Below are 24,904 nucleotides of genomic sequence, written 5' to 3'. Positions count from 1 at the left end.
TGTACATAAACAATGCATTGCCTCATACATGGGTATAGCTTAGATGAACAGTGGTGGCCCTCGCACATACCTGTGCACCAAACGTGAGCACCAGTGTGCCTCGAACTTGTTAAATTCACAAGAGAAGAGAGTCGCACTTATGTACATTCCACTATCCTGCACGGCGCACACCTCGAGACACAATATTCAGCGCCCCTGGAAATACGAAACTCTGCGGCATAGGAGTTTTCCGCAAAATGATGGACGAGCAGCATTTGCCACGGAATCCACAGTCTGCAGATTTTAACAATAGATTAAATGGTTTGCATCTGAAACGGATCAAAAGTTTCTAAAAATGCAGTAACACGTGCTGCTGCGCACAGGAAGCCCCTTCACAAGGACTGGGTGTTCAACATTCAGCTGCTGAGTCTTGTTTTGAGAGTTAACCTGATACAAATGATGTGAAATCTTTGCCCATACAGTGTTAGCGTGAGTAAAAATAACAAAATATTGTAGTAATACCATCATAAAAATGCCACGTCACGCCACATAATTTGCCTTTTCTTGATGCAAAACAGTCAACCCTGCCTCATACTTGGGTCCTCCCTGGCTGCATAATTCCAGTGGCCCAGACTACATTCCTCACATGTGCAGCGCACAGGTTGTAAAATATTTCAAGTCAGTATGGACATTACAAACAACAGGTTAACAAATAAAACCTGTAACTGAACCATTAAAGGGAGTCATTAAGGCAGCAGGAACCAGAGCTGTTCAGAATGCATGCACGTGGTCACCTTATGTTGGGGTGTAAATACATTCACCTCGCATACACCTGGACACTGCTCGGCAACAACCTCCACAGACAACAAGTATCACTTCATAACCTGTGCTCTGCTCAGCAGCAACACCCAGACACAAGCATCACGTCATGCACCTGGACTCATCGCTCAGCAGCAACACCTAGAGACAAGCATCACTTCATAACCTGGGCTCTGCTCAGCAGCAACACCCAGAGACAAGCATCGAGTCATACACCTGGACTCTGCTCAGCAGCAACACCCAGAGACTAGCATCGCGTCATACACCTGGACTCTGCTCAGAAGCAACACCCAGAGACGAGCATCACGTCATACACCCGACTCACCGCTCAGCAGCAACACCTAGAGACAAGCATCACTTCATAACCTGGGCTCTGCTCAGCAGCAACACCCAGAGACAAGCATCGAGTCATACACCTGGACTCTGCTCAGCAGCAACACCCAGAGACTAGCATCGCGTCATACACCTGGACTCTGCTCAGAAGCAACACCCAGAGACGAGCATCGCGTCATACACCTGGACTCTGCTCAGAAGCAACACCCAGAGACGAGCATCACGTCATACACCCGACTCACCGCTCAGCAGCTACACCCAGAGACAAACATCACTTGATAACCTGGGCTCTGCTCAGCAGCAACACCCAGGCACAAGCATCACTTCATAACCTGGGCTCTGCTCACCAGCAACACCCAGAGACAAGCATCGCGTCATACACCTGGGCTCTGCTCAGCAGCAACACCCAGAGACTAGCATCACTTCATAACCTGGGCTCTGCTCAGCAGCAACACCCAGAGACAAGCATCGCGTCATACACCTGGGCTCTGCTCAGCAGCTACACCCAGAGATGAGCATCGCGTCATGCACCTGGACTCTGCTCAGAAGCAACACCCAGAGACAAGCATCACGTCATACACCTGGACTCACCGCTCAGCAGCAACACCCAGAGAAAAGCATCACTTCATAACCTGGGCTCTGCTCAGCAGCAACACCCAGGCACAAGCATCACTTCATAACCTGGGCTATGCTCAGCAGCAACACCCAGAGACAAGCATCGCGTCATACACCTGGGCTCTGCTCAGCAGCAACACCCAGAGACAAGCATCGCGTCATACACCTGGGCTCTGCTCAGAAGCAAAACTTAGAGACCAGCATCACGACCTATACCCCGACTCACCGCTCAGCAGCTACACCCAGAGACTAGCATCACGTAATGCACCTGGGCTCTGCTCAGAAGCTACACCCAGAGAGGAGCATCACGTCATACACCCGGACTCTGCTCAGTAGCAACACCCACAGACAAGCATCACATCATACACCTGGACTCTCTGCTCGGCAGCAACACCCAGAGACAAGCATCACTTCATAACCCAGACTCTGCTCAGCAGCAACACCCAGAGACCAGCATTTTGTCATACACCTGGACACGCTTCTCAGCAGCAACACCCACACACAAGCATCACGTCATACACCCGGACTCACTGCTCAGCAGTGTAGTGCTAGAGGCACTCTTGTGGTTTGACACCCAGTGATGACCTTTGACTACCATTATTTTAACTGACTTTAGTGTGTTATTTCATTCTAGCCTGGATGTACGACGGTCCTGCATATGCTTGCTTCTCTTACAAGTTTCTTTCTTGAAATCTTGCAGTCTTTCAGTGGGAGCTGTCACGGAGTAGACAGCCTTGCCAAGAATGGAACGTGTGGGATGTGCATTTGAAAGATTGAAAGGGAGAGAGAGGTGTGGAATGTGCTCTTTGGTTTCAAAGTGCAGTGTTGTGGTCAGTGATGCACACATATGCTCGGTGTTGTACATTGAGAGATGAAGTGTGTGAATCTATAAGCAGTTGTGCAAAGTTGTGCATTATGTTGTACATTAATGAGAATTATGAAGTGCTTACTATTGGCTTTGACATGTCCTCATGTCATCCTTTTCTCCTGGCTTTGCCTTGCTTCAGCTTTTCTGTGTGCACAGAAGTGCTTGCAAGTTGCTTGGGTTAATCACGTTCAATGTCTTTCTGTTTTTGTGAGGGATTGTTTATGTATTCTGAAAGGCTTTGTGAGCTTCGTCAAGATAGAGGCTGGAACATGGGAGATTTGGAGAATAGGACATTAGAACTCTTTCCTGCCATGGGAATGCTTTCTTGGAACCTGGCCAGTTCTGGTAAGATTCCTCTGGCCCTGGGGAAGGTCTTTCTCGAACCTTCTAGTGTGTTTAAAGCTGAGGGTTGCTGATTCGGAAACCGGGAGTTTGGAATCTGAGTGGGGGCGGACGCATCTACCTCAGAGAGTGGACCCTGGTTGCTGAGGCTCTCAATCACGGCTGTTTACTTCCACAGTCTGAGATGCAGTGTTTTGCACCAGGTGATGTATTGAGTTTTGGTTATTGCCATTGTGATGTTTGGCCAGTGGGCTTTGATCATTGGAGGTGTTTTCTTTGTGATGTAGGAGTGATATATATATATATATCTTTCTTATCTCTTGCAGGACGTCCAGTATATTTGCTTGAGTCTTATTTCATATTATTTGCTGCCTGTTTATTCATCAGTATTAATCATGCATTATATTTACCAAGTGTGTTATTACTGCTTGCATATAAACATATATATCTCTTTGTGTATTTGAATCTTGTGCATTTGACATCTGGGAAAGCCTTTCTGTTAGAGAGCATTGTGTAAAATAAAACCACAAGCCTTATTCTAAGAAAGAGAGTCTTTGCATTTTGTAAAGTAAAACCCTTTTCTAAAGGTGCTGTGTTAAAGTCTTTGGCTGCGCCGGGTGTTGGGCTACCGTGTGGAAGATTCTGTATTATCTGATAGGCACAATCAAGGCAAGCAGCTACACAAAAAGACAAGCATTACGTCATACATCTGGACCCAATGCTCAGCAGCAACACCCACAGACTAGCATTACGTCATACACCTGGACTCACTGCTCAGCAGCTACACCCACATACGAGCATCACGTCATACACCTGGAGACTCTGCTCAGAAACAACACCCAGAGAGGAGCATAACATACGCCCGGACTCAATGCTCGGCAGCAACACCCACAGACGAGCATCAAGTCATACACCTGGACACTGCTCAGCAGCAACACACACAGACCAACATCACGTCATACAACCAGACTCACGACTCAGCAGCTACACCCAGAGACAAGCATCACGTCACAAACCTGGACACTCTGCTCAGCAGCAACACCCAGAGACTAGCGTCACACCACACACCTGGACTCACTGCTCAGCAGCCACACCCAGAGCAGAGCATCACGTCATGCACCCCGGCTGTAAGAGTGCTCCTAGCTGCTCATTAATAGAGGGCAAATTAGAAATCTGAAGAAACCATGCCCCACACAAAGAACAATTAGTTACAAGCAAGATGGAAGGGCTAAAGCCAAGTGCAACAGGACCTCCAAGATGGCAGCAAGGAGACAGGAGTAGCTGCACATCGAACAGAAGGTAGCGCTCTAGCTTCTATAACCTACTTAAGGGAAGAGGTGCCACTGGACACCAGGAAACAGGAAGCCATCACCCAACAAGTTAAAGCAATTCTAAAGCTTGAACTAAAGGTACCTTTCTCGCAAATGTTACGCAGAAAATTTCTAATATAATATGATTTTAACAAAATTTGTAATACCTTACCGACAAAAAATAATATTATAAATGTTGAAATAAGCAGTATGTAGTGTGGAGTGTATAAGTAAATGCAAATAAAGATATACATAAAAAAAAAAAGAGTCATTAGTTGTTAGGAATCATGAACTAAGTTCATAATAACAATTACAATAGCAATAAATGTCTCATCTTGAACTAAAATCACGGACTAGTGAACACCAACCACTGTTCATGTAATCGCAAAGGGCGCCACAGCTCTATAGATAAAAATCCAAAGTTCCACTAGTCATGAAAAACGAAACCTAAGGACCCACACTACAAACAAAGAGCTAAGGACACACTAGACATAGTAAACGAGATCTAGGAGCCTACAGAGCAACCAATAACTAAGGGTCCGTAAGAACTATGGTAACATTAAGCGTAGGAACCACTGGCTACTCCATATCAATAAGTAGGGTAACAAAATATACTGTAGACCTAGGCTAGGGGTCCAACCAGCTACTCTATACCAAGCATAACAGTAAAAAAAAAAAAGATACTGTAAACATAGGGTCGAGAACGCCAGCTAGTATGCATCAAGAAGTGTCGCAGTCACAACCATATGACCCAGGGCTCAACAGCTACTCCATACCGCGAGTAGCAGAACAAAACTACTGTAAACATGTGGACAGGCACCCACCAGCTAATCTGTACCAGCAAGGTACCAAAAGCTACTGTTAACAGAGCCAGGGCCCCACTAATAGCAGTGAGTCCAGGTGTGACTTGATGCTCGTCTCTGGGTGTAGCTAATAGCAACTGTATTTAATCTAGCGCTTACTACCCCTGACAAGGAGTCAATGTGCTTTTCGGTGACGATTACGCTAGTTTGGAACCCAAAGGATTAATGGTGGAATATTATAGGGAAATATAACAAGTTGTTGATTCGAGCAGTGGACATGAGAGTCTGTTCGTTGGATTGAAAAGGATAAAGGAGGGAAGAGTTTAGAAACTGTTATTTTTGAGATCTGATTAGTTAGAGGAGGTTTGGAATGAGTCAAAGGAGGGATAGAGGAGGGAAGAGTCCAGAAAGTGATATTTGGGTAATCAGATTAGTAAAATGAGGTTTGGGATGAGTCAAAGGAGGGATATAGGAGGGAACGAGAGCTAAGGAACCACACTGTGAACAAGAGTGAAGTCTCCTAGACGACTGCAGATTAAGAGAAAAAGCAACTCTAGCCACTGCACAGAAAGAGCCTAGGTGAGACTGGTATTATAAACGTAGCGCTGCCGGTCCGCTGGCTACCATTCACTTGCAACAGTTGTTTCAATAAAGTGAGTTGCGAGATCCCCCTTGAATGAAGGGACCGGTTCCACAATCCTAGGGACTGAGAAGAACGGCAGGAATTCTTCAGAGACCGGCAAATTAGGTAGCATCATAGAGTGCACCTCATATCTAAACCAACAGCACCCGGAAGCCTCCCCCCCCTCCCACCAACCCCCATCCCCCCCATCCATCAACAGTCTTAAGCATACAGAAGCAAGAACCTGCAACACAGAAGGTCCTCCCATCCCAACTTCTCTTTCCAAGGACTTACCTCCGATATGTTGACTCGTCCCTCCTGAAACGAGCAGTCGGCGACGTTGTGCGTGCACACGTGCCTGTACTTGCACCAGTGGCACGGGAAGGAGCCGTTCACGCAGGACAGGCACCTGCAGGGAACCAGAGAGAGAGAGAACTGTTAGGCTCGGGAGCAACAGGGCACAGCTTCATTGCAGAAACGGAGTCGCTTGCGTTCAAGAAAACCATCCGCAGGACTCTCCTGAGGAAGGCTAGCATGAAACAATTTGCAAGCCGCAACCTCATCGACTCCAAGAAAATGGGACTTCTAAACTGTGACCTCCTCAGAGACAATTAACTGGATTCATGCACAAATTAATTACACAGCAGTTCTTAGACATTATGCCAATTAACACATTGAGCAGTCAACATAAGCACAGGCACTGGATGACGAGACGTGCAGTGGCTTCTGTGTGCGCGGGCCTGGGTGTGCAGGGGCCTGGGTGTGCAGGGGCCTGGGTGGGCAGGGGCCTGGGTGGGCAGGGGCCTGGGTGGGCAGGGGCCTGGGTGGGCAGGGGCCTGGGTGGGCAGGGGCCTGGGTGGGCAGGGGCCTGGGTGGGCAGGTATCTGTAGCAGCTCTGCTTTGAAGGAAGGATACTCCGGGAGCACGGGGGTACTTAAAGACCACCCTTTCCACCCTGCACCTGCGGAGCAGGTTTAAAAGCACCTATGTAGGCCTACAGTGTTATAGCCGCACACCGTATGCAGAAAAAGGAAAACGGAAGGAGAACGTGTAAAATTAAATTTAAAAATAGAAAAAGGTTAGGAAAGATAAAAATAAAACCTCTAAATAGCAACCACCAAACAAGTGCTCTCCCGCAACGAATGCCTACAAACATCCCCACAAAACATACGAAAGTCAGGGCAGAAAATGTACTCAAACAGAGGCAACAAGAGCCATTTTAAAATAGACCAGCTCTCTAGGACCAGGGAAAGGCCTGTACTTTCAAGAAGAGCAGGATAATGTGGGAACCTCTTACAGATGAGATGAAAGTGACCAGGCGGAGATGGCTGACCAGGACACCTCAAAACAATGACAACGAATATACAAGTAGGACTCCCGAGCATGACAGCCTCAAGGGGCGCGCAAATTCACAACCAGTTCTGTAAAAATATTGTTTATCAGGCGTAGCTCTTTAATCATTGGAACAGCATTTGTCAGAAAAAATACAATTATCTAGTTTTGTAGCGTTTTTTGCTACGCCCGGGTGTCGTTTCTCGGCTCTCAAACGTTTTACAGATAAGAAAAAAATAGGGAGGAAAAGTGGTTTGTCCAAGATCATATGCCTTTGACAAGACTACCGAAGTCTAATATCTCGGTTTAGCAGTTTAGCTTCAAGGGTATCCATTCTATGAATAGTGACTAAGTTCAATTTATTTTAATTTGTGATAATGTAGTCTTGTGTACGTGCAGAAGTCCTGTTTTAATATTCCCCATACCTATCGGACTACTCTCATTGTTTCAATTTAAAAAAAAATCTTTGGGTGAGTTGAAGGTCACATAATGTCAATCTGGGTGATCCGTGTCAAAAGAACACAGGCTGCACTCTTTCTCTCACGTCATAGAACTCTGCTGAGCCTTGTCAGAACAGCCAGGGGTTACATTCTGTGGACTTCACGGATTTTGTTTTAGTTACTGTGATTTTTTGAGAGAAAAAATAAAGCCATATTTTATCAGAGGAATAGGCGACTTCAATGTGGAATGCATTAATTAAAAAAAGAATACAAAAGAAAATTATGGCATTCTGCCAACATAATCCCGTTTTGCACCAGGCCATGTCTTTTCAGTTAAGCAAACCCACGGAGAGGAAATTAAACACAAACCCGACCCTGAAATATTTTTGACTTAAAGGTCCTTCTAAACTCAACTTTTGTCACCTTAAAACTAAACCATAAAGGCAACTGTTTGATACGGTTTTTTAAGTGCCTCGTCTCGTACATGAATGTTGTTCGCAGGCGCCATTTTAGGCGCCTGATTTCGGATGTTTTAGTGGCAAAAGTGTACAGACAGGTGAGCAGACGTCACAGAAGGGCCAATACACCTCAGTACAAAAGCTGAGGCAGCGACGGAGGAGGCAGAAACTGGTCCCCGAAATGTGCAATACCATTTAGATTTTAAAGACTGCATTTTATTGTATGCTAGCTTGTGTTTAGTGCCTCTTAGCTGAAACAAGCCTCACAGCACTTTGGGCGGGCAAGTAAAAGGATACGATTGGGCTGTGCTTGGTTATTCGAGTGCTGATTTATAATGTCTGCTGCTGTACAGGAAGCCAGTCTTAAATAATGCACACAGCTCCAAGACAAGCGCTTGATGGAGATTTGTATTACATGACGAGCATCTCGGAGATGACGTGTAAAAATAAGTTATGGGATCTGCTTAAGACCAGGCTGCTGGAACCAGAATGTGGTGGATGCAAGGGAGAACATTTCTTGGGACAGTATTTCAAAGTACACTTGGGTGTAGCCATCATTGGTGCAGCAGGTGCAGTAGCACCAGGGCACACGTGTGCATCTCCTACTGATGGCTCTTTTAGGCCTTGTTTAAGACAGTGCATGCAGTGTTTGTTCCGAGACATTTTGTTAGCTTACAGTGGGCTTAGAGCCAAGCCTTTATTAACCAGTTTGGCTTCAGTGTCACTTTATGTGCTTGCTTCTATTTCGTTAGTGTGTGTAGGCTTCACAACCTATTTTTGGGTTTGTCCCTTACCTGGAGCATGGACCCATTTCTTCTGTCCTTCTACTGCTCCCTTTTCAAGTGCTACTTGTTTTTAGGTCTCGCCTGACCCAGCGCATGCGCTGGTCTGGCGAGACTTATTGAGAGGGCTCCAAAAAGTGCTACCAGGCCAGCCTAGAGCTACAGTGCATGTGCGTAGGCGCGCGCGCCGCGTTTTGCCGCGATTACTTTCACTTTCGGCCGCAGGGCCACTTTGATGTTTGATCGCGATCACTTTCACTTTTGCATAGCCAATAGGTCTCGCTTTTGGGACCTTATAAGTATTTAGTTACGCAACTGTTGCATGGCTAAACACTTATAAGGTCCCAAAGGCGAGACCTATTGGCTATGCCAATGCTTGTTCTTTTTGTTTTAGCACTGTAGGAGAGTTTGTTTTCCGGATGTCTCACTCGTATGCTCTCTTGTTCATTATCTCCCCTCATGTTCCTCTCGCTCTCTCTCTCTCTCTCTCTCAATTTTCTCCCCACTAAGTCTCATCTGCTCTCCATGTTGCTTCATCTCACCCCCACCTCTGTGAGGTTTTGAGCACACCCTCCTCTTACTACATCCCTCTGTGTTACTTCCCCTGTTCCTCCCCCCACTCACACTACGTTTTTTTTTGTTTGCCAATCCACCCATGGGTCAGCAAACAAAAACAAACCACTGGAGTCCTTTGGTAGGTGCGAGCATGCTTGGTGCGCATGTCCAAAAAATGCGAGCCCAGCTGTGTATGGCTTTTTTTTCTTTTCAAAAGTCATGCTGCACAGCATCAGGAAAGGCAAGACTTATTGGCTTTGCCAATGCATGTTTTACTACTTAACAGCGTTGAGAAGGAGCTCAATCTGCCCAGTTTGCTTTTGTGATGGTCCCTAGTTCCCTTGTCACCCATAAGCTCTTTGTTGCCCAGTGGCCAAGTATGAGCTACGCATTTAAATTAAAAAAACAAAAACCATATACAATCCTCATTGTAAGGCTAACCACTCACCATGTATAAGAGCTCAACTCAGATTCACTACACGTATGTTTATATTAAGCTGTCCCCATGTAAATATGGCACAAATGTGGCAACGGGGCCCACATTGGACGCTGAACACACCTTTGCTCAACCTACAATTCAACAATCCACTCCTTGGACCATGGAGAGTCGATGCACATGGATATTAGGAAAGTTGCCTGGACTATTCTGGAGAAGGGAGGAAGTTCTGGAGAACTGAGAAAGCTCTGGAGAAGGGAGAAAGTTCTGGAGCAGGGAGGAAGTTCTGGAGAAGGGAGGAAGTTCTGGAGAAAAGAGAAAGTTCTGGAGAAGGGAGAAAGTTCTGGAGAAGGGAGAAAGTTCTGGAGAAGGGAGAAAGTTCTGGAGAAGGGAGAAACTTCTGGAGAAGGGAGAAACTTCTGGAGAAGGGAGAAAGTTCTGGAGAAGGGAGAAAGTTCTGGAGAAGGGAGAAAGTTCTGGAGAAGGGAGAAAGTTCTGGAGAAGGGAGAAAGTTCTGGAGAAGGGAGAAAGTTCTGGAGAAGGGAGAAACTTCTGGAGAAGGGAGAAACTTCTGGAGAAGGGAGAAAGTTCTGGAGAAGGGAGAAAGTTCTGGAGAAGGGAGAAAGTTCTGGAGAAGGGAGAAAGTTCTGGAGAAGGGAGAAAGTTCTGGAGAAGGGAGAAAGTTCTGGAGAAGGGAGAAAGTTCGGGAGAAGGGAGAAAGTTCGGGAGAAGGGAGAAAGTTCGGGAGAAGGGAGAAAGTTCTGGACTACTATGGAGAAGGGAGGAACTTCTGGAGTAGTCAGAAAGCTCTGGACTGTTCTGGAGGAGGGAGGAAGTTTGGTAGATGTGAGGAAGTTCTGGGCTATTCTGGAGAAAGGAGGAATTTGTGGAATATTCTGGAGAAGAAAGGATTTTCTGGAGCAGTGAGGAAGTTCTAGACTACTATGGAGAAGGGAGGAAGTCCTGGAATATTCTGGAGATGAGAGGAAGCTCTGGAGCAGTGAGGAAGTTCTGAACTACTCTAGAGAATGGAAGAAGTTCTGGACTGTTCCGCATAAGTGAGGAGGTTCTGGACTGTTCTGGAGAAGGGAGCAAGTTCTGGAGCAGTGAGGACGTTCCGTAGCACTGAGGAACTTCTGGGCTGTCCAGGAGAAGGGAGGAAGTTCTGTAGTAGTGTGAAAGTTCTGGACTATTCTGGAGAAGGGAGGGAGTTCTGGACTACTCTTGAGAAGGGAGCGAGTTCTGGAGCAGCGAGGAAGCTCTGGACTGGTCTGGAGAAGTGAGGAAGTTTAGGACTATTCTGGAGAAGGGAGGGAGTTCTGGAGTATTATGGAGAAGGGAGGGAGTTATTTATGGAGCAGTGAGGAAGCTCTGGACTGGTCTGGAGAAGTGAGGATATTCTTGACTATTCTGGAGAAGAGAGGGAGTTCCATAGCAGTGTGGAAGTTTTGGGCTATTCTGGAGAAAGGAGGGAGTTATGGACTAATCTTAAGAAGGGAGGGAGTCCTGGAGAAGGGAGGGAGTCCTGGACTAATCTTAAGAAGGGAGGGAGTTCTGGAGCAGCGAGGAAGCTCTGGACTGGTCTGGAGAAGTGAGGAAGTTTAGGACTCTTCTGGAGAAGGGAGGGCATTCTGGACTAATCTTGAGAAGGGAGGGAGTTCTGGACTAATCTTGAGAAGGGAGGGAGTTCTGGACTAATCTTAAGAAGGGAGGGAGTTCTGAAGAAGGGAGGGAGTTCTGGACTAATCTTGAGAAGGGAAGGAGTTCTGGAGAAGGGAGGGAGTTCTGGAGCTGTAAGGAAGTCAGCATTAGAACTCCGATCTTACGATTCCAAAGCCAGCAACTCATGTCTGAACAAGCAGAGGTCTCTGGAAGAAATGGCCGTCAGGCAACAGTACACAACAATCGTCCCAGATACGGGGGTTTATAATAATAAAATGAAAAGACGGCATAGAAGTGCTGCCGCATAGGTCAGCCCCCGCCTCTCGGAGATGCTCTGTCCTCACACGGCCTAAACTTGTCCATTGTTCCCGGCCTACACCGGGCTGGTGAATGGAGCACTTTGTGATCAGCTTAAGGCAGAAACCCCTTCTGCTAATTGAACAAGGGCACCCACAGCACTTAAATCCCTGCATTAATTCAGAATCATTCATATGAAAATTAAAGGTTGAAAAAAATTAACATTTCCGCCGTGCATCGGTTTTCTTCCCTTCACAATGAAGTGCGTGCGCAGGCCTCTCGCTCACGCACTTTTTTTCAAATATCGGTCGAAAATGTGTTTGCAATAATTTGATTTAATGAGCTGCGCCGGAGGCTTTGAAGTTTTTAGTGTCACAGAGGAGCGGAGGCAGTTTATGAGGAGAAAGAGGCCTTTGTGCTCAGGGCGGGGCGGCCGGGCCTATTGTCGCCAGGAAAAGAATGAAATCTTTCGCATCTTTGTGTGAAATGTTTTTTTTGCTTTGCTTTTAAGTGAGCACCCTGGCGCAAGTTAATGCGGGCCTGTGGCACAGCGAGTACCTCCAACTGCATCTAATGCGAAAACAGATCTGTTAAACTGGGCAGGGGCGGCCAGTAACTTTACCATGGAGGGGGCGGGGCCGCACGCACACTCACACCCAAGCATTCACACCAAATGTAGCAAATGCACGAAGGAGCCCCGCTCACCCAGAAAATCTCACCAGCAGATATTTTCTTCTCGAACCACACTTCTGTCAGTCTCACTTCTTTATGCAAAGTCGGAGTTTAGATTAAAAAAAAAAAAAGTCAGGCGAGATACCGGCAAACAATATATCACTCTAAAACCATCATTTTGCTTTTTAAAGTAATTGGCAAAACTGTGGGAACAAAATATGGGACTTCCTAAACTCCTATGGGGTGGTGGTGGGAGTACAAACTCTGCAAGAGGCCCTTATCACTACGGCTTCCTACCCAGAGGTGTTGTCCATCTGTCTGTCCTCTGGGGAAGACAGTGAGCAGGGCCTCTCGCCTCCTTTCCACCAAGTGCTCAGACCCTGGGACATGTCGAATGACAGTTTCCAGGGCCTACAAAAGAGCTGGTTACGTCATAGAAATGATAATATGGAAGGAATGGGGTGTGGCAGATAAAATCCCCCAATAACATGTCCTTCATGACCGCATTTTCCAAAACAGATCGGGTTCAGCAGTGGGCTATGACGTGCCAGTTTCAGAAATGAAAACACATTTTATTTCACCTCCTTCAAGTATGGTACATTCCAATGACATAGCACTCACTTTAAGAGGCTGCTGGGGACCACAGGCCTTCAGAAAACCTCATGTCCCTCTAGCCCAATCCGCTTTCGCTTATTTTTCTTGCGCGGCTGGCCAACAGTTAAAACCATGAATTTACAGTATTTCAGAACTGAAAAGGAGGTTGGCTGACTTTCCAAAAGACCAGCCAAACTTCAAAATAAACTCAAAGCGCATTTGTAAAATTTAGGGATTCTGAAATTTGTGACCGCGTATCTCACAGCTCCATGATGCACTGAAAGTCCCAGCAGTAAACTTAAAATGCCAAAATGATCAGTGAAAGGGTCCGAGGATTAGAAACATAAGTTGTCAGTTAAAGCAAATGTATATTTTGCAGTTAGCTTAGTGGTAAAAAATACAATTTTAAAAATAATAAAATTCCCTACATGATGCCCTATTTCTAGAGCCAGGTGCCTATTCAAAGGATCCAGAGACCTTTCGAATTCCTTTTTGTAGAGAAAGGGGTTGGCAGTCCCCATAAAAAACAACTCCTTATGTAAGTACTCTCCTGTGAAGCTACAATTCAAAGCCGGAGTTGTGTTGACCACAAAGTCCGGGGAACAAACTCGCCCTGCACCCCCGAACATCATCCTCTCTCCCTGAATTCAGAAAAGGACTCTAGACCTGGCTCTTCGGCTGATCCCAACAAGAACCCGGCACCCGGACTCCCTCACAGGTGATAAGTCTCGCTCTACAAATCCGAGCTGATTGCTTGTTGGGGCAGTAGGAAGGGACTGTTCGCTGATTCTTAATTAAAAGCTGTCATAGTTAAAAACGTTTCACAGACCTCTCTCCAACAGGGCGAGACATGCAATGTTGCCTCTCCAATGCGTCAGAGTGCAGCTCCCACTGTGACCCTCGCAGCACAAATACCACAGTTTTTCAAGCATTACAGAAGAGAGAAGGGACAAAACTTTAAGGGTTGGTTTTGCAATGGAGTTAAAATAATGCAGTCTAAGCCGAAGACCTTCTCAGCAGTAATGGGGCCTCCGTGGCGGACCCTAGTGGGCGGGAGAGATCTGGATTAAATGCAGCCATGGGAGCCTCGCTCCTAGTTTGGCTACGCATAATTTGACCCCCCCCCCCTCTTCTAGTTCTCACAGCTGCATAAGGAGAAAGAGAGACTAGAAGATACCTGTATGGACCCCTGAAGGGTAGTGAAGAAGGCTCAGTGGGGTACTGCACCTGCCACCACGGTCTATGTGAAGCCTGAGCGCTAAATTTACAAATCCCACAGCAGGAAACTCACCAGTCTTATTCTTTTTAGGGGAGATAACGTTAGTACAGCTGAATTATGAACGAATAATATGGCAGGGTTCAAGAACTACATAAAAAAACACAATACTTATTATAAAGCAGTCCATCTATTGGAGAACGAAGGAGTACTTTATTCAGGCATGCAATCGAATGCCAGGAAGCTAAACTCAGAAGAGTATTTTGGGGAACCACTGGCACCCAGATAATGGAGGGGTGTCAGAAGAAGAAAAGATCTCAAGTTGTCCTATATAATATGCAAGGCCACTGGAATTATGCAGCAGGGGAGCACCAAATGATGCTGCAGGGTTGAGTAAATCAGCTGCAAGGAAAGGCAAATTATGCGGCACCTTTTTTTGATACCATTACTTCATTATTTTGTCATTTTTACACATGGCAATAGTATCCGGGCATGATTTCACTTCATTAGTACCAGTTTAACAACCAAATACAGAAAAAAAACAACCAAAAGATGAGCAATGAACCCCTGCAAAGGGACTTCTACTGCGCACAAACCCACATCATCACGTTTTTAGGAACTTTAGAGATGTATGAGCTCAAATTAATATTTTTTGTTTAAATCTGCAGATTATGCAGCAGTAGATGGATTATTTGCCAAATGCAGCAAATCAATCAAGGGAAATTGTGGCATCACATAATTCAAATGACCCTGATTATATGCAAGTATCACATTTGGTTTTTTCTCTTTGCATTCTTGGACTTGTAGTTTGATGCTTGTAATAGCAAAAGAAAAACAGCAAGTAACAAAATACAAATAGAACAAGCATTTGCAACGTCAACAGGTCTTGCTTTAATCTGACAATAACACAGGCATGACTACATGTTTTGCATGCATACATGTTATTTACCACATTAATGGAAGGTCTATTGACTTCTCCAGTGCTAGGAATAATGTAGGGATGGCTTTCTGTATGGACGGTTATAGATGCTAATGAATGGAACATTACAAACAGTTTCATGACTGAGTGCGCATTTCTAGTGGACGAACTTCCTAGAAAGCAGAATACACCATGCAGTCAACTGCATATGGTGAGTGAAATACTGCTCTAGGCCGATGTAAAGCCAACTCTACATAGATCGTAAAACACACCCAATATGGCGGACGTTGGGAGCCTTGGCAATGGGATCAAAGTCACCAATCCTACACATCTCATGATGTGCTGCAGATCACCTGGGAAGCAAACTCCTTATGGGAACTACTCTCTGTGCGGCAATAGCGTAATTTGTCCAAAGTCATAGGACTAGCAGAAGTTACATGATAGGCACTTTAAACCATTGCGAACACCACTGAAGTGTCAAAACAGGACTTTCGACACCGATGACACCACAGGTAGTGGATCCAAACATCTCACTTTAAGTGTGATGCTAACAAATGCCTTCAGCATCTGAGAAGCATAGAAAAGAAGGGTGTAAAATAAAGGGAACCTTCGGGGTCCATTTTAAAACCGTGGATTAGCGGACTAATGCGTCCACAGTAGGGACAAGCTATGTTCAACCTCATGGTCACAGGTTCAAATCTGTGGGTCCACTCAGCCTTTCATCCATTTGAGGTTGATAAAATGAGTACCATTGAGTTGGGTAATAATAAACATCTGTTATTCAGCACCAAGATACCCTTGGGTGAATGTGCACTTTACAAATACACGTTATGTTACAAATACACAATTTAAAGTGTGTTGGTTCCTGTGGGTATGTACCCACCCACAGTTCCGCTCTTGTGCCAATCAGACACAGCTAAGTGGCCCACCTAAAAGCTGGGTCTCGGAAGCCAGAGGGGGTTTGAGGCATAAAAATAGGGTCGCCATTGCACCCCGCGGAACAGCTAAACAGCGCTATGTGAGGAATAAGGGGGTGAAGTAAAAGAAGAAATCTTTCAGAGAGGATGTCCGACTCAAGCCTTTGAGGCACACTTTGTGTTTAAACCCAGATTCTCCAATGAGTAGCTCGTGAGCTACTGGTAGCTCTCCAGCGACCTGTACGTAGCTCTCGTGTGCATCCCAGCCTACTTAATGTTAAGATTTCGCTTGCAGGAATTAATATATGCAAACCAGAAATGAGAGTATATATTTGAGATGTTTGGAGAAAAATGGCTGAAATTCCAAAATATATTTAATGCTTGTATTTGAGGGAGTCATAAATCAAGTGATGTTAGGGAGACCTGTTTATACTATTACATTGGACCTATGGGCATTGAAGTCAGGGCTGTTGTGTATTACCTATGTAGAGGCATTCCAATGTGACAATTCCATGTTTACATTAATGTCACCAGTCCTACTTAGTGTACTGCGGTGATCACTGCTGGCAAAACCTGCACATGGGGTTCACTAATGTAATCTTATCTGGTGTGGTCACTATCATAAAACCAATAATATTATGAGTCCTGGATTATTTTCATTGATCAAAAGTGGCTCTTGTTACAGAAAAGGTTGGCGAAACTTTGTATGAATTTTGCTAAGTGTAGAAACCCTACTAGACAAAAAATGTCAAATCTGTTAACAAAACTGAGTTGAAAGAATAAGTTAAGACTGATTTAAAATAAACAGCCAGAGAGCGACAGGCCTTGCCCGCCTGTCTGAAGTCGGTGGGGTGCTGTACATTCATGCGCATTTGAATACAGAGGCGCGGTTAGTCATTTTCAGAGACAGATCGACGGATATAATTTTATTTACGCTGGAGAGTAACTAAACAAATGGCCCTGGCATTCAGCGAGCGCATTCATTTAGCAGATTTACAGTTCTAATTAAATAAAGTGAACGGGGACAGGGACACAGGCATTCAGCATGGCAAGCGACTGACGGCGCCCCCTGCGACAGGCTGGTAGATTACCGTCTCTCAGACCTCACAGGAAACTGGGATAAAGACCAGTCTTCTCAGGTGAATTTCCATAGCAAGAGAAATGCAAACGAGAGCTTGTGCGGACTACCAGGAAGACCGAAAGAAGACAGCACCCCGGGTATGCAGTCTTTGCCAACGAGTATAGGAGACACGTCATGATGTGCTTGTGCTGTCTCTGCCAACAAGTATAGGAGACATGTCCCGGTGTGCTTGTGCAGTCTCTGCCAACAAGTATAGGAGACATGTCCCGGTGTGCTTGTGCTGTCTCTGCCAACAAGTAGAGGAGACACGTCCCTGTGTGCTTGTTCTGTCTCTGCCGAGTAGAGGAGAGACATCCCTGTGTGCTTGTGCTGTCTCTGCCAACAAGTAGAGGAGACCAGTCCCTGTGTCCTTGTGCTGACTCTGCCAACAAGTATAGAAGACATGTCCCGGTGTGCTTGTGCTGTCTGCCAACCAGTATAGGAGACATGTCGCGGTGTTCTTGTGCGGTCTCTTCCACCATGTAGAGAAGACACGTCACGGTATGTTTGTGCTGTCTCTGCCAACAAGTAGAGGAGACATGTCCCGGTGTGCTTGTGCTGTCTCTGCCACCATGTAGAGGAGACCATCGCCGTGTGCTTGTGCTGTCTCTGCCAACAAGTAGAGGAGACACGTCCCTGTGTGCTTGTGCTGTCTCTGCCAACAAGTATAGCAGACATGTCCCGGTGTGCTTGTGCTGTCTATGCCACCATGTAGAGGAGTCACGGCACAGTGTGCTAGTGCAGTCTATGCCAACAAGTATAGGAGACACTCCCCCTTGTGCTGTCACTGCCAACAAGTAGGAGAGTGATCTCCCAGTGTGGTTATGCTGTCTCTACCAACAAGTATAAGAGACATGTCACAGTGCGCTTGTGCGTTCTCTACCAACTAGTTGGAGACATATCCCGGTGTGTTTTTGCTGTCTCTGCAAAGAAATATAGGAGACACGTCATGGTGTACTTGTGATGTCTCTGCCAGCAGGTCGGATAAACACCAAAAAGCTTGTGTTGTGTCTCACAGCAAGTTAAACACACACATACACACGTCTGTGTACATGCGTCTCTGACAACCAATAGGAAATACACGGTAGTCTAATTGTGCTGTCTCTACCGACAGGTAGCATACACATACCATAGTCTACATGTGCTGTCTCTGCCAGCAATTCCCACCTCTATTGCTCACATTAGAGTGCAGCGCAAACCTTCAAGCTTTTACTACATGCACGTCTCCAAAAAAGTCCCCCCATCCTCCATTTTGGATGTCTAGTACTGATGGACACAAGCTTAAAGTGGGATAATGAAAACACAGTGGCGTGCGCGGTCCTCTAAAAGGGGCAGGGCAGTAATTAATTATTTTTTATAAAGAGTGGCCAAGGCCCTTTGGGTGTCGGAGTGCTGTACGTGGTCAATAAACAGATAAGTAGATAAAAACTGAAACAGGGCAAAGGAAAAAGTGGACCGTTCCTACGCAGAGGGATTTGAACAGAGCAAGGGGACAAAAAGTGCCTATCGGAAACAAAAAGCAGCACAGCAGTTATGTGCAGACGGACCGATAGCTATATCTATATCTCTGTGTATGTGTTTATACACACACACACACATATATATATATATACACACACACACACACACACACACACACACACACATATATATATACATCTCCTCCTTTGCTTGTGTAGCAGCTGCCGCACTCCAGAACAGAGGGCGCGTCGTTCTAACGGACCACCCAAGCACGGTCCGAACAATTGCAAACACTTCCTCGACCACCAAGGAATAACAACGTGGTGTTTTGACAAATTCAGGGTTCATTTGTTAGCTATATATGTGTGTCTACCTTGTGAGAATGGAAACTAACGTTGAGCCTTTACGCCAGAACCTCAATGGCCCTAGGAGCTGAAGCAATCCCACCTGAAGGCTGACAGATGCTGCACGAAGCCTTATAAACAGACTCAAACTGAGGCTCCAGAACATTCTATAGAGCTAGCTCCTCTTCCAGTCTGCTGTTTTAGTACTGCCTCACCTGCTCTTCTCAGCCTAGCTGATGAGGTGATGGAATGCCAGAGAATGACTGACTACGGGGCTTCGTCGGCAGCTAGAGAGTGGCCCAAGCAGAGTCCTCTAGATCAGGGTGTTTTAAGTAATCAATAACCACCCCCAACCCATACCAGGTTCAAAATTCTGGTTAGTTTGCTTTTTTTTTTTTTTTTTAATATGCCGATAGTAGCAGCTCATTCTTTCTAGGGAAGTGTACGATTGTTTCGATAAATGCTTTCAAAACGTTTTATCTTACTACTATGATCTCTCAAATAACACCTTCTGGACTCTTTCCTCTTCCATTCCTCCATTATCTTATTCAATCTAAACAGACTTGCATGTCCGCGGCTCAAATTAACTCTTATTTCCCTAGAATAATCCACCACTAAACCTTTTAGGTTCCGGAGTAGCGTGCTACTTGTCGAAAAGTAATTTGACGCCTCGTCAGGGGTAGTAAGTGCTCTATAAATACAATTAAAGTATGTGTGGTTAATACGGAACTGGCGGAGGGGGGTGAAGTTGCCTCAACGGAAGCCCACAGAGCATGCGCCTTTGGGACATTCTAGCACTGGAACGCATTCCAAAGTCTCAAACTAATCAAGATAAAGACATTAAAAAGGAGTGGGCTACTGTGTTTACTTACTGAACACCAGGGCCACTAAAAAGTAACTAACCTGTTCCTCAGACAGAAGTCAATGAACCTCTTTACATACAGAAATGTAAGTAGAAGTCGAACTTTGGAAACTGTTGGTGGGGGGTGGGTGATAGCCCAGCTTACGCAACTGCAGTGAGCATTAAATATTTGTTCCAGTGCTTAGAAGATTGAATTTCACCTTCAGGCACAATTTAGAGACAATGTACAGGGGAGGTTAGGAATCTTTTTTGGGTGGGGGTGGTGAGGCGGAGGGGGATGGGAGAGCCGAGACTGAAGGCCTCTACATCTGTACTGAAAATGTATTTTATTCTTTGGAGCTACTTTCTATGTCGACCACCAAGTTACTAATCTTGAATTTTGATCATAACAATAAAAATGTTTGGAGGGAAAAACATACATTATCCGTGTCCGTGAAAGAGTAGACAATCAAACCGGTAGACATGACCTCTTATAAACAACTCCATAACAGATAGTATCATTCCAATCAGGAGTTGCAGGGTTTTGAGGGGGGGTTATATTATCAATGAAAAACAAAGAATATAGTAGAAAAATTACATCTCACGCATTATTATAGTACAAAACAAAAGGGAATCCTACCGGAGACTAATGCCTTCCCCATCAGCTGCCCTGGCAATGCCAGCGGCTTTACCACGCCTTCGTTTTGTGGCAGAGACAGGACCTGGGTGCCACTCTGATTTAACAGCGGAAACTCCTTTGGCTGGACTCTGTCCGTCTGTCCTGCTCTAGAGGCTTGGTCTGTCATATAGGGTGTGGCCCGAAGTATGTGAACAAGGATCCAGCGCTTGGCACAGTATGCCATCTGACCGGTATTTGGTTGGCTCTATGCATGCATCCTCTGATTGCAACCAATCAGATCACAAAACAACAAACATATAGGCCTCCCTAAAACAAGACAGGCCTATGTCTCTGTCACCGCTTGCTATTCTGTATCAAATGAGGAACAGTGGTATTTTTGCAAAGTATTCAACATAAAAATGTTTCGATTCTGAAAAAGACGTGAATAAAAAAATTACATCAGGCTGTGCCATTGATACTAGTTTAATTGCAACCAGCAATTAGCACTGGCAGTACCCAATGCTCTTAAAGGAGTGCTTAATTTGTGCCGGTGCTTTCCAGGGCTCAGCACCAGCACTTAATTGCCAGCACCAGGGCTTATGACTGTCTGCCACATGGTAGGGCTGTCTGCCAATTTAGGTCCGAGCACAACAACTTCTGTTTATTATTTCAATTTAAATTTAGAATTATTAGTATTTGCCTCCACAGCCATTTTTATAGCTTTGGGGGCCTGTAATAGTATGAATGGTCACACTTTTAAGAGTGTGATGCTTAGTAGTGTGTTGGTGCGGTCATTGGAAGTGCTACCAGGGGCAACGGGTGGTGCAAGCACTAGTGTCCGCCTGTCGAGAGCCCTGGCACTAAGTATTTTACAAATTAAGCAATGTCTTAAAGCCTTGATAGACCCCAGATGTCCAGTCCCAGCACAGAGGACCCCCACCTAAATCCTTAGTCTCTTTTCTATTTCAAGTTGCCAGTACAGAAAGCAACTCTTGTCGGGGGTGCCCACTACAACCCAACTGCTACCAGCTTAAGCCATCTACTCTCTGCAGATGTTCCAATCTCTGCAGGGGGTGCTAGGGATTTGCTTGGTACCACCAAACCTCAAACAAAAATAATCCTGCTTCAGTGTTCGAGCAAGACACCCTCCTGAAGGTAACACCGGAAAGATGGAGGCCACAAGCACTTTCCACAGACCTGCATGGTGCTGCCAGGTGTTGCACGGTATTTCAAACTTCACAAGATCACACAGTTAAGACGCATAGAATAATAAGGTGAGTTGGAAAGAATTTTCTAGGATAGGTTGCTGCAAGCTGGTGTGGTGGTTCCAAAGTGTCAGAACCATTCCAGGTTTTGCAACCTCCCTAAAAGTGGAGGCAGTTCAGGCCCCTTTGTGATGATGGCAAGTGCAGGTGTGACCCAAGGTAACACGTGAAAACGCTAGCCGGGTCTAAGGAATGGCCATCTCTGGTTGACATGAATCTGGGAGCGATCTCCGGGGTGACGACAGCACTTCTAACATCTCTCCAGCCTCTACAACCACTCCTCTGCTTCTAGGAGCTTCCCGTAACAATGTTTACAAGGTTGTAAGGTCTGTTTCTGCAAGAGATTATGGACTATGGATTTATGGGTTTCGCCACTCCAGGCCCACTGAATAAATGGGATTTGGGGCGTAAATTCTTCAGGATGCTAAACAGATGTAGATGTCAACAGTTTGGGTGAGGAGCCCTTCTAAATGAACCCCGGCGGCTGAATACAATGTGTGTACTACTCATAGAGGATAGGTGCTTTCGAGTCATGTCAGTATGGCCATTCATCGAACCTCCTTCCTAGTAACCATGGATCCCGGTGCCATGTTTCCCCCATGAAAATCCATGTCAGGTGTGTACCACACCTGCTCTCAGCACCCTCATCCAGTTATCAAGAGCCTGCGAAATACCGCTCAACGTCCTAATTAAACGGCAGCCGACCCTCCATTAGCTCCGCGTCAATTAGATCGCGTGACTGCACAGAAGGTTGCATTCTGCTACAAATGCTACAATGTTACAAAGTATTTGTTTACACTGCATGCAGGCTAACGGCGAATAAACCATTAGTAACAATCTAAATACTGAAAATCTGCAAGCTACCTGGATTTTCTTGGGTAAATCTCTCAGTACACACCCCTGTGCCTCCTGGGTTGTTAAACGGTGGTCCAATCCCGTTCTCCGCTTCAGCACACTCCAGTGTTCTTCAAGGGGTCTCGTGTAGGCCATGCCGCGCGCAAAACAGTCAACAAGCAGCCTTTAAGGGGGAATACAGCGTCAGGGTTTGTAGTGGAAATTATTCAGTTATGAAAAAAAGGGGGAAAAGACAGCAACCGCTCTGTGGAAGCCAAAACTCCGCCTACAACACGCGCAAAGCATTCCGTGCCATGGTGGTCATCACAAATGAGATGCTTTACTGAACTATGATGGAGTTGTCTTCATATGTAAATGGGCTGTCGCAAAGCACTTGACCTCTGACCCATATGGACTCAAAAGGCGCGAGTCATCGACCCAAGTACAAGTGCCCTGTTTGTAAGAGGCATTATGCAGCACAATGAGGTAATCATTCTGTTGGGGCCATTTAAATGTATAAGGGAACATACAATAAAGGGTCATACCGTCTAAAGTCATCCACGTAATGTCCGCTAAGAGCCAAGCCAAGATCTACCGATAAGACAACAGTCGGAATTCACAGAATAAGTGATCTGAACATCGGTCACGAGGTCTAAACTCTCGCCCTCTGGAGCAACGAGCCATAATGGGAGTCTTGTCAGAAGATACCAGCCGAAGAGCTTGTGGCGCGTGGCGCGTGGACGGGCACCAAGTATGGCAGAGTTTGGAGGTCCCGTGCCCTCAAGAACTACGCCTCTGGTTTGGCCTTTTCGAATGCAGTTGGTGAACATCGGATTGTTACTCAACTCAGGCGGGCAACTAGAGCCACATTTCGGGGGTGGGGGGGGGAGAGAGGGGGGGGGGGGCTGAAAAAGATTTCGGGGGAGGGGGTGCTAAGTCTTCCAGCCATAGGCAGAGTGGCTGTAAAGAAGGGGTGAAAACACAACAAAAGCCTCATTAACGAGTAAATGGTCTTTTAAAGACCCGTGAAGTACTCGGGTCCAGCTGCAATTAGAGGGACGCCAGCCCGCGAGGCTGTCTCAGCCGGGCTGACACACATGACGGAGGGGAGGGTGGGTTAAAGCCCGGTGAGCCCAATGGGTGTTGCGCGCCTGACTCAACTGATGGCCTTGAGCATCGACTGAACCCCAAGGAGTGGGTCTAAAGTGGGGTAGTGAGCGTTCTTTTCATGTCAAAGCTGAGCCTCCGCGTTTGTTTTTGCATCAATTGATTTTCGTGGTCGGTGGAGCATGTTGCCTAGTCTGGGTGTGCAATGACCGGTGCTCTGGGGACCGCAATAAATGGTTGAAACATATACAGCTACATACAGGCGTGTACACACACACAGCTAGATGTATAGACCTAAACACGCATATGCACCTCTACAAATACGTGCACACCTATTAATATGTACTTGCAAAAACAATAAAGTCCATCACGTCATAGAATTGTTTGCACGTGAACGGATCGGATGCAGTAAAAGTTTGCACGAACAGGAAAGGAAACCAATGTACGTAGGGACACGCGTGCACATGCACGTACAGAAACGCACGCACATATAGCCCCAGAGGCATTCAGGAACCAATCAGAACCGGTGTCGGCCCTCTGCTCGAGGTTTCACCACCCGCCGCACAGTAAATCAAGGCGCCTTCATCTTGGCGACGAGACATCCCAGATCGTTTGTTCTTGGCAGGGGTCCCAGATCCCTGGGGTTAGAAACCTACTCCCTGGGGATTCCCACGCCACCCAGGGAGAAGCTCCCCCAGTTCATGGAACGAACATTCTCTCGAGCCAGACTGATCTGGGAGGGAAAGCCGTGCCGCACCCCACAATCTGAGGCGTATCGGGCAACAGGGGCGTAATGAGACTTCCAGGCACAGGGTGCCTCTGGAAGTCTGGGGCGGGACCACTCCGGGCAGGCGCACGCGACATGCAACCGACACTCGCCCCGAGGTGTGCACGCGCGTCTATGGTGACTCAGACTTTCATCCTTCTGAGACTTCCTCATTCACATTAGTTAATGACGTGCTTTGCTACCCAAAAGTTTAACATTTAAAAGGGAAACGTGGATACTTTAATAATGTTTCCATTAAACATCCGAACTCGTATTGTTACTAAGCGACCAAACCCTGATCTATCCACAAGTTATAACACATCTCACCACCGTTTTAGGCACTTTACCAACCACTGCCCCCCCATCCGAGGACGTCCCCCCCGCAAAGCCACCTGCACTGGCAGAGCGCCTACATTTCTACTGTGCATCAAGCGCGGTCAGAAAACCTTACCGTAGATACGTTATCAGCAACGTATGACCCACGTGAAACATGCAACTGTCATCTATGCACCCCCCACATATTTAAGATGTCATTGTTCCATCGAAATTAGCACCCCTCTTCAGTTGCCCCCTGCC

The 24,904-nt window shown here is 46.2% G+C and overlaps 1 protein-coding gene across 2 annotated transcripts in view; it reads right to left on the bottom strand.

Annotated features, from left to right (window-relative positions):
- Window positions 1-24,904, bottom strand: part of PLXNA1 (plexin A1) — a 507,337-nt gene that overhangs the window by 201,492 nt on the left and 280,941 nt on the right. For both annotated transcript variants that reach the window (XM_085624414.1, XM_085624415.1), the window contains exon 8: window positions 5,986-6,100. In XM_085624414.1, coding sequence (XP_085480540.1) covers window positions 5,986-6,100 — 115 coding nt within the window. The remainder of the gene's footprint in view (window positions 1-5,985; window positions 6,101-24,904) is intronic.

This window comes from Triturus cristatus, chromosome 9, assembly GCF_964204655.1.
Source record: "Triturus cristatus chromosome 9, aTriCri1.1, whole genome shotgun sequence".
In the NCBI taxonomy this organism is placed as follows: domain Eukaryota; kingdom Metazoa; phylum Chordata; class Amphibia; order Caudata; family Salamandridae; genus Triturus; species Triturus cristatus.
This window is presented reverse-complemented; position numbering and strand designations above follow the sequence as displayed.